At 35.2% G+C, this 10,906-nt stretch overlaps 1 protein-coding gene across 1 annotated transcript in view; it reads left to right on the top strand.

The window, feature by feature from the left end:
* Positions 1 to 10,906, top strand: part of LOC106527935 (midasin) — a gene marked incomplete at its 3' end in the record, with an annotated part of 120,394 nt that overhangs the window by 62,829 nt on the left and 46,659 nt on the right. Inside the window, 4 exon segments of the mRNA XM_014022960.1 lie at positions 2,787 to 2,965; positions 6,335 to 6,543; positions 7,797 to 7,943; positions 8,035 to 8,176. Of these exon segments, the coding sequence (XP_013878414.1) occupies positions 2,787 to 2,965; positions 6,335 to 6,543; positions 7,797 to 7,943; positions 8,035 to 8,176 (677 nt within the window).

The raw sequence follows: 10,906 nt of genomic DNA, 5'->3' as shown, positions 1-10,906 counted from the left end.
ATTTTACACTCTGTAGGTCTAACTATTAATCTCAGACATTTAATATTATTTTACACTCTGTAGGTCTAACTATTAATCAAATACATTTATAATATTATTTTACACTTTGTAAGTCTGAATATTAATCAGACATTTAATATTATTTTACACTCTGTAGGTCTAAATATTAATCAGACATTTATAATATTATTTTACACTTTGTAAGTCTGAATATTAATCAGACATTTAATATTATTTTACACTCTGTAGGTCTAAATATTAATCAGACATTTATAATATTATTTTACACTTTGTAAGTCTGAATATTAATCAGACATTTAATATTATTTTACACTCTGTAGGTCTAACTATTAATCAGATAAATTTATAATATTATTTTACACTCTGTAAGTCTAAATATTAATCAGACATTTATAATACTATTTTACACTCTGTAGGTCTAAATATTAATCAGACATTTATAATATTATTTTACACTCTGTAAGTCTAAATATTAATCAGACATTTATAATATTAGTTTACACTCTGTAGGTCTAAATATTAATCAGAGGACAAAGTAATATTTAAGTTTGTGTTAAATTGTAACATGATTCAACAGTGCTAAACTCTGTATATATGCTGCACAAGCTAATATCTGTTAACCAGTTCAATAAATAACAGTGATTACATCAACTTTATAAGATTATTTTAATTTTAAACTGTTACATTATGTTCTGCTCAGATCACATTGAGCTAATTAAGATCAAATCTGCTGACTTGTGTTGTGAAATGAGACGTTTTCCTGTTAATAAATCCATAATACAGCTTTTCTGACGTTATTTAAAACATTAGATTATATAAACTGTAAAATATTAATAATAATTGTGTTAATATTATTATTAATAGTTTTAATGATTTCTACATCGTCAGTCCTTTTTTTCTGCTCTGTTGTCAACATGTACAGTAATGGGAAATCCAGACTCTTGGTTAGCGTTAGCTGTTAGCTTCTCCAGCCGATCACACGGTCACCTGGTTTCTACTCACTCCAGTTGTTCTGTAGAACCTCCTTGATTCACAATAAAAAATCAGGACATTTTTGCACAGTTGGGACAATTTACTGGAATGTTACCACCAACTCTGTTTGATATCAGAATGGGTGGATTGAAACATGTCCGACGCTCACACCCTTGAGATTAACCAACAACTGTTGAACTTTTGAGCATCATCTTGTCAAGAAGCTTTGGTCTCAGTTTGATATTGGAATGCTCATAATTATGGATGAAATAATGTTTGACGTGATGTGGGAATCGCCAAAATTTGTCATTTCTTTGAAAATGGCTGACGTCTGGTGCTAAGAGACATTTTTTTAGGTTGTTGTTTGGTTGCTAAAGCTAGAAGGCGTAACTGGATTGCTGCTGCATAATGTCAACTGATGGGTCAGATGGTCACAAAGCACCTCAGAGGAGTACTGTCTGGGTACTTTATCTATGACACACTTACATCACTGCTGCAGTCACATTACCTATATTTATGCTGTTATTAATAAGCATAATAAAATGCTTATTAATAACAGCATAAAAATAGGTAATATAATTTTTTTAATTAATATAAATTATAAGCATAATTTTTAAAGTCTAACCCTTTAAAAAATAGTCAGAAAATTCACATTTTTTTTAGAACTGACATGTTAATTGGGCCTTTAAACAAAATCCCAAATTTTTGTTGCCACATCACTTTGTTTATGATGTATTTTTTGTATCAAATCTGATACACTGGGCTGTTTTGGTAACATTTTACTCGCAACAAAGTTAAATTAAGAAACAAAAGACAGTAACTTTTAACAAATTTAGAACACTGTAGGAAGTTTACTTCTTTGTTTTTTTTTTTTTTTACAATGAACTTTTTACAGCCATTTATTTCACTTGGTGGTAGGCACAAATACAGTTTCTGTCCTTGTTCAGGCACTGATGTACCTTACACTTTATTTAAAAAAATGCCATCAATTATCATATTGATGACATTTTTTTACTTTCTTTTTTCTCTCTTCTTCCTCAATTTTCTTTGACATCTAACATGTAAATATTTAGTCAGTAAAGCGTAGAGATTATAATTACAAAGGAAACCACTTTTGAAAATAGCCAAAATGTGTTTTCAAATGGCATTTCAGTAATTAATCAATCATCCAAAATAGTGCGTGTTGTATTGTGGCAATAATACTGTTGATTAAATTACTAAAATTACCAAAATGTCACGTGACAATTCAGGACTGGAGCACCTGCAGTATCAAGTTTGATACACACATTTTTAACATGGTTTAAACTGTACTATTAAAAATATTTTTAAATAATTATGCACTGTTTCAACACAGAAAGTATTTATTAAAAAAATACAAACAATGTTGATGTTATTCTTACCATAACTTCTCCAAAATTAGCAGAAGTTTTCCTGAAAAACATGTGTGGATGACCTCATGTCAGCAGACATTTTGAAAAGGCAAAAATAAGAAGTTCCACTTCCTGCAGCACATTGTTAATCCTCTAGAGGGCAGAATACAGGTCTCACATGATATACAACAGGTTTTTGAGGAAAATGTTGATCACATTGATAAAATATAGGTCATAGAATCCTGTGTAGCGATGTAGAAGTTATAGGTGTTTGTTGCAGCTGACTCTGCAATAATTAGTAGCTGTCATCAATATCCATTGAAGTTAGTTTGGGACAGTCTGTTTACAAATGCAGGACACTGAACTAATGACTGATCAATAGAATGTCCTCCCGTTCACCCCTCTCATGTTTGGACCTGACAGGAATCATCCGGTGCTGATCCAGGGAGAGACATCTGTTGGGAAAACCAGCCTGATCTGCTGGCTGGCTGCAGCCACAGGAAACCAGTGTGTGAGGATCAATAACCACGAGCACACTGACATCCAGGAGTACATCGGCTGCTACTCCTCTGATGACCGGGGCAAGCTGGTCTTTAAAGAAGGTATGAAGCACTAAACGTGCTGGAAAAAATACAAAAACAACTTCACAGGATTTATACAAATTATAGTATTTTTCAGCTGCTTTTGATGTTCCCAAACTCACGAGTCAAACTGAGAGGTGATAGATCCTGTCTGTTGCAGGCCCTAAAGTGTGGAAATATTACCAAAACATGTTAGTCTCTCTTTCTTTAGGCCTCATTTAAAAACCCAATTATTCCTGTGCCTTTGACTCACTGTGTATTACAGCTCTGTTCTTTTCAACTGTTTGCAATCATTTCAAAATGGTTAGTATTTTTAAACTCAGTTTACTTGATGTCCTCTATGTTTTATTGGTTATTGGTTGGCCTTGTGCTGTTTTAAGTGCTTTCTAAACTAAAATGGTATAATTTCCCAAAATTGCAAATGACAAAACAGTGATTATTCTTAAAAATATTTGTTCAAAGAAGAATCACAGGTGTCTGTGTCTATCACATCAGTACTTCATATTGGCCTCTGCTGCAAAGCAAACACAAACCCCACAATGTGGGTCCCCATCAGATCAAGGTCTACAAGGTGTCCTTCAGTGGTGGGCAGCACTAATCCAAAAATTAGCTCTGCAATTTTTAAAGCGCTTACGCCGTAGAAAAACAGGAACTGGTAAACACTTGCTGTTCCAAAAGTACAATGGAAGTTTTTGTCTCATAAACTTCATTCTGGATGTGTTTGTTTTTGCAAAAAGGATTATGTAGATCTGTAAGGAGCAGTGGTGGGCAATGTAAATCCAAAAATTAGCTCCGATATTTCTAAAGCCCTTATGAAAATATTTAGGTCCGCAACTTCAAAAGCACTTATGCCATAGAAAAACTAGCGGAAGCTAATTTTAAAGCACAAGTTCAATTTGACACTTAACAGCTGGCAACAATTCATGTACAATATTTCACAACACTGCCAACTAGTGGTGTATGAACTCTTTTACAACTTAATCCTACAAACGCCAATTGCTGGGGATGTGATTTCCTGAAACAGAATTTTGGCTCTTGGTGTAAAAATTAAAAAGTTGTTGAGGATTGCCAGTTCGGCTGCTTCTTTGTCTTTTTCTTTTGTTTGTTGTAGATTTTTCATTAAAGAAGCATCAACTAAGTAATTTTAAAACTGTTTATTGGAAAACTGAAGCGATGCATTCTGGGTACATGATGGATTTGATTTGTGATGGGAAATGAAAGCACGGAGTACAGGAAACTATCTTCCCTTCAAAATAAGAGCTTGGATTTTCAAAGTTTTCCATGTAGTTGCTCCAGTTGACCACTAGATGTCTGTCTTCATCAAAATAATATCTTTAAATCGTTTCTGCATCTCTAACCCGATTGCTTCGACCAATTAATTCAAGTATTGAGCTCCAGCGTTTAAACTTTAATTTTTTTTTTTTTAAAGGAGCTCAGATTGTAAAGTAAAATAAATCAATACATACAAAATTTTAGTATGGATCATTAACCGTTTTCGCCTGGTCACATAGTTCTAACCATTGCCTTCCTGCTATGTAAGCAGACACAAAGCATTGTGGGAAATGTCTGTAAAATGAGAACCATGACCGAAAGCAACAGTCTGCAAGGATGTATACCTTTCTCAGTCTTTATCTGGGAGGGGTGCTTTCGGATTGATCACTGTGTTGTGATTCATTAACAGCCATACCTTCTGCTGTTCAAGATAATGATGACTGGTAGATAATTAGTTATTAGCGGTACTGCATTTTAATTTTAGAAAGCGCAAATCTGCTTATGAATCATAAAAATTAGTAAGACCACTAAAGCGCAAATGAAATATTTAGGTCCGCAATTAGCGGATTCTCGCTTTAGCGTGCTGGTGCCCACCACTGGTGTCCTTTGTCTGCTGTCCTCCTTATGGTCCATCAGCAATATGATAACTTATAGCTCCTCTGGTGAATGCACACTTGGTGCATGTTCTAGACCAGTGATTGGTGTCGCAAAACATCAAATGAGGGTCCCTAGAGGATTTCCAGACATCAATTTAAATGCCAAAAAAAATGTTAATGGAATATTTTATTTATGGTTATTGAATTTTTTTAAAATAATAATAATAATCATAAATGAATACAATTAGTATTGTAGTTATTAGGTTTATTTTTATTGTTGTTGTTCCCTTGTTTAACACAGTTATTAGTAAAGTTTGCATAGGTAAACAAGTAATATTTGGGTTCATTAGCATCCGCAACTGTTACTTTGTGGGCCAGAATCAAAACGTTTTAAAACCACTGTTCCAGACTAAGGTTGGATGATTAAACAAATTTATAGACCATCAACGATAGGCTGAGCCCTTCAGCGGTCATTATTAAAATTATTAATTAATGACTGTTTTCAGCCTGTGAGTTAGTTCGCTAATTAATAAAAACACTTGTTTGGAGCCAAAAGATGCAGCCCACAAAAAAACAATAAATAAATTTTAAAAAAATGGTGCACTATAGCTGCGTTTCCATTGACCATGAAAATGCGCAAATTAGAATTTCGAAAATTAATTTACGCAATGGAAACACGTCAATTTAAAAAAAATTACGTTTTTCATCAAAATATTTTTTCGCTAGGATGAGGTGGTTTTTCGGTCGTATCGAAATTGGTGTTTTTCGCAAAACTGCAATGGAAACACTTTTTTCGCATCACGGGAGTCACGTGATCAACAACCGGCTGTTTCTACTGGCGAAAAAGACGATGACGAAAAAGATAACAGGAAGTAGAAATAGTAGTAATATCACAGAAGTAGTATAAAACAGTAAATAGTAAAATAGTAAACTCACCGACTACAATTTCCCAAAAACACAGCATACGTAGCCGCTCCCAAGTAGGGACTTGTCTCTGGAAAGCCTCGATAAAAGACGCCGACGTCTCCTGATGATGAGCGCTAGTGTTGTGGTAACAACATGCTATGTGTTTACATCCATCGCTGCCATGTTTGTAATGACTTATCGCGAGAACAAACGTATTCATGCGTGACTTTAACAGTATTTCTTACTTAATGGAAACACCGCAGTTACAAAACTGTGTTGTTCGACATTAACAGAATATCGACAAAGTTTTGCACACATTTGTAATGGGAACGCAGCTAGTGATGCCTTCCATCTGCAAACAAAGCATGCCTCCAAGTGCAGGGCTGATTTATTTACTCAAACTTAGCCATTTTTCTTTTTTCTTTTTGTTTGTTCATCAAATTTTTTTTTTGCATTGGACATTTGGGTTGTAAAATTGGCAAATCGGTCCGTGCATGTTTACATTGCTTTGCCCACAAAATCGTCTGACCGTCACCTGTGTGAATATATCGCCCATCCTCATTTGTGGGACTTTGTTTCCTCTTCAGTTCTAAAATGCACTCTTTGTGTTCTGTAGGTGTTCTGATTGATGCTATGAGGAAAGGTTACTGGATCATTCTGGATGAGCTCAACCTTGCCCCTACTGATGTCCTGGAAGCTCTCAATCGACTCCTGGATGACAACAGGGAGCTGTTTGTAACTGAGACTCAGGAGGTCATCAAGGCTCATCCAAGATTCATGCTGTTTGCTACTCAGAATCCTCCTGGTCTTTACGGTGGAAGAAAGGTACGTCATTTTGAAAATAGAAAGTTGAGACCAACCCCTTTTTTTAAATTTAGTTTTATTGCAAGTATATTCCAAGAATTATAAAATCTCCCTTTTCAAGGGAGTGCTGGTCAAGAACCAGTTCCAGAAACAACAAACCACTAAAAACAACTAGACATGTTTTTTTACAATGTAAAAACAAGTGTGCATTGCCATGTAGCATGTCATTGCAGCATGGCTTTGCCTGCAGCGTTGGACTTGCAGAATGAAGTGTGACCAAGTTCAAATGTGTTTTCTAATTATTATCAGTCAAACACCTGCCAAGTCAGCAGGTGTTTGTAATTAGGGTAATTGTGCGACAATATAACAAACTGAAATTATGTAGTTTTACTGAAACAGTTTGTTCGTAGCTGGGATTGAGCCCTGATCTCCTGAATGAAATCCCACAGTGTTCACCATGACACTATAGAAGCTGTGGCAGAGGACAACCCCAGGGCTTGGATTGTATGTATGCAGAAAGAGTTTACCTTGCCAATACAATTATTGACACTAAACTGCATAATATTACAAAAATAGAGCAGTATTAAGACAATATTATAGTAAAACATCAAAATACAATCATATTAGTACTGTAAACACTGAAGTACTGAGTTGAAATATTAAACTATGGTGCAGTACCAAGTGAGTACAGCATGGGGCAGTATTGGACCAATAAAGGCTCCAGTGACTGCCATTATAATTCATTAAACATTAATATTTCATAAACTATAAGTTTTACAGGCACCAAAAGGCATAGCCATCATTTGGCACAGGAGCTTTACAGATATAAATTACAATGGCAGCTCTAGGACAAAGTATGCAGGAGGAGAAGCATGGCAAAGTTGAGATGACTTGGATGGGAAACGAATCAAACCCAGGAACGTGCAAATAAAAACCCAGGAACGTGCAAAATATAGCTTGATATACATCAGCATAAAAGAAACCTTTAAAAACTATATTAGATTACGAAGAGACACAGTTACAAACCTCTCACCTTTCTGTTAAAAGCACTGCTGGGGATCAACTCTTGAAGCTTTAAACTTTTAGGCTCTCTCTGAGGATTACAAGAATTATTTGATCCCAACTGTTGTGGAGCTGTCATCTTCAGTAACGTGTCGAATATGTTACTTTTTTATCTGATCCATGCTAATTTTTGATATTTAATTTTTAAGTAATTGGCTTCTTTCTCTTGTGCTATTTGAAACGAAAGTCTTTACTTTTCTTCTCCTATCCAGGTTCTGTCCAGAGCTTTTAGGAACCGCTTTGTGGAGCTCCATTTTGATGAGCTGCCCAGTGATGAGCTGGAGATCATTCTTCATCAGAGGTGCAGCTTGCCTCCATCTTACTGCACTAAGCTGGTCAAAGTCATGCTGGACCTTCAGGTAGCTGTGCAGTTTCTGTATCTCTGTTAAAATGAGCTACCTGTTGTGGGAAATCCAAATGTTTTTAAAATGCCTCCCTCCATCTATCCAGTCATTACGCAAAGGATCTTCTGTGTTTGCGGGTAAACATGGCTTCATCACGTTAAGAGATCTGTTCCGCTGGGCAGAGCGCTACAGGCTAGAGGAGCAGACAGAGGCCTCTCAGGACTGGCTGCAACATTTGGCAGATGATGGTAAGAAAAACAAAAGCGCAGGTTAATGGCTGCAGTGATCACATGTATAAACATGGAGAGGAGAGCAAGTAAAGACATCAGCAGGTTGATGAAATCAGGTCCATTTGTCCTCCAACAATCGAACCCTGTAGCAACAAAACTAAGGGATAGCTCAGGAAGCAATCTCTTTCTTTGCTTTGATTTATCAGCAATTAAAGTCTTCAGTCTAATCTTAAAAGTAGAGTGTCGACCTCACAGACAGAAACTGGACATTGGTTAAACAAGAGAGGGGCTTGATAACTGAAAGCTCTGCCTCCCATTCTACTTTTTTTATTTTAGAAATTTATTCATTTCATTTGTAACATAAAATAACAAAGAACAAAAAACATGCAATCAAAATAAAGTCAAATAAAATGAAAGGCAGCAGCAGAAAAATAAATCTTATATCTGCCCCTTTTTATACCCAAAATATGTTCAAAAGAAAAGTAAAAATACAACAAAATCAAAACAACTGAAAACACACAAAAAACTAAAAACAAAAATTAAGACACCAACTCAAACAACAATTTGCATGAATTCACTTATAATTGTCTATATTTCTTCAGAATACTAGTTTTTATCATTCTCTTCAATATATACAAGGTTCTGGCATTTTTAACCTCATCTTCCATGCTGTTCCATAATCTTATTCCCTGGATTAAAGTGGATCGCTCCTTCAGGCTCGTACAAAACCAGGGTTTCACAAACATTTCGATTCCCTTAAGATAATAACAGCTCTCTCTTTTAACAAAATTTACTTGAACGTTGGAAGGTAACACATCTTTATGAGCTCTGTACATTAACAGTAAAATATTATAATCGACCAAATCATAGAATTTTAATAATTTCAATTCATAAAACAAGCTTTACCCCAGACTTCAATACAGTAAATTAAATGTGGAACAATTATAGCGTTATATAACATAAATAGTGCTTTATCACTGAACAGTTCTCTTACTTTGTACAGTACTCCAATAGATTTGGCTATTTTTGTTTTTAAACCATTTATATGATTTTTCCATGTTAGTTTTTCATCAATAATGACACCTAGAACTTCACTGACTCTACAGATCTCAACATCATCAATTTTAAATGAAACATCTATAGTTCTCTTACTATTATTGAAAATCATATAATTTGTCTTATCCAAGTTTAATGATAATTTATTTAGTTGACACCAACTTTGTATTTTCACAAATTCTGTCTGTACCATCTCCATCATTTGTTCTATATCTTTACCGGAACAAAAGAATGTTGTATCATCAGCAAATAGGACACACCCAAAATGACCCGACACATTGACCAAATCGTTCTCATACAAAATAAATAACTTAGGTCCGAGAATGGAACCCTGCGGCACTCCACATGAGATGTTACAAAACTTAGATCTTACATATTTCTACAAATTGTTTTCTGTCTTCCAAATAACTAGATACCCTCGGTAATGCAGGTCCTCTAATACCATATTTATTTAGGTTTTCAATGTGATTAATAGTACTTTTAGAAACTCGAGGAACCACAAATAAACCTGCAGTCTGAGAGCGAAGTGCTCTGTTAAAAAAGTATGGAACAATAAGATGTTTAATATATGATGGAGCTTGGTTGTTAAGAGCTTTGTATGTTAGGAGTAATATTTTAAATTCTGTTCTGAATTTGACTGTAAACTAATGGAGAAATATGATCTCTCCTAACTCTCACACAATTGAATTGTAAATACTTTGTCAAGGTTTTTTTTTAGATGAAACAAAGATTGTATATTGGTCTGAATCAACTTGACAGAAGCCCTCATCTGTGTTTTGACTGAAATCTCAATTCTCAGGTTATATGCTGCTGGCAGGACGTGTGAGAAAGATGGAGGAAGAGGCAACCATCCTGACCATCCTGGAGAAGCACTTCAAGAGAACAGTGAACCCTGACAAGCTGTTCTCTAACAAACAAGTCACCACCCAGTTCAGTGAGTAGAAGTACAACACCAGCTTTTTGTGTCATTAACTCAGAGAAGTGTATTGTAAGAGGGTAGGTAGTGTGGGGTGCTGGGGTCATTTTGAAGGGCTTGTCTCTGCTTTTTACAAATGATAGTAAATGATAGACAGAAGAAGTTATTGTCTGCAGTAATGAGGGAGTTGCTTTGGTCTGTCAAGGTGAAGAAGGAACTGAGCTGTAAGGCAAAGCTCTAGATTAACTGGTCCGTCTACTGTTAAACTCCCACCTATGGTCATGTGTTATGGATCAGGACTGAACGAACAGGATCCTGTGTCCCAGCAGCTGTAGGGTGTCCAGTATCAGCCTTAGAGGTAAGAGTCGTTGGGAACTGGGAGTAGGGCCTCTCCTCCGTGTTATGTCTTCTAGACCAGGGGTTCTTAACCTTTTTGACCTCGGGGCCTGATTTATTGAACATAAAGTGACACGAGGCCCAGTCACATATTACCAATGTATGGATCAAAATGATAATTATTCTAATCTATATCTTGATATAATTTGTATTGTATTTGCATTATAACTAAACTATCATAACTAAAATAACTAAATTAAATACACTTACAGTTTAAAAGTAAAACTCCTGTCAAATAATCACAAGACATGATTATGACAAACATTTTTATATTGTAACCTGCCCATAACAATTATTTGAACAAATATAAAGGTCAGTCAGCAGACCACTCAGGCTTATCAACACAATATTTTTTAACATAAACAATAACAAAAATAGAC

The sequence above is a fragment of the Austrofundulus limnaeus genome, unplaced genomic scaffold (assembly GCF_001266775.1).
Source record: "Austrofundulus limnaeus strain Quisiro unplaced genomic scaffold, Austrofundulus_limnaeus-1.0 Scaffold351, whole genome shotgun sequence".
NCBI classification, from domain to species: domain Eukaryota; kingdom Metazoa; phylum Chordata; class Actinopteri; order Cyprinodontiformes; family Rivulidae; genus Austrofundulus; species Austrofundulus limnaeus.
This window is presented reverse-complemented; position numbering and strand designations above follow the sequence as displayed.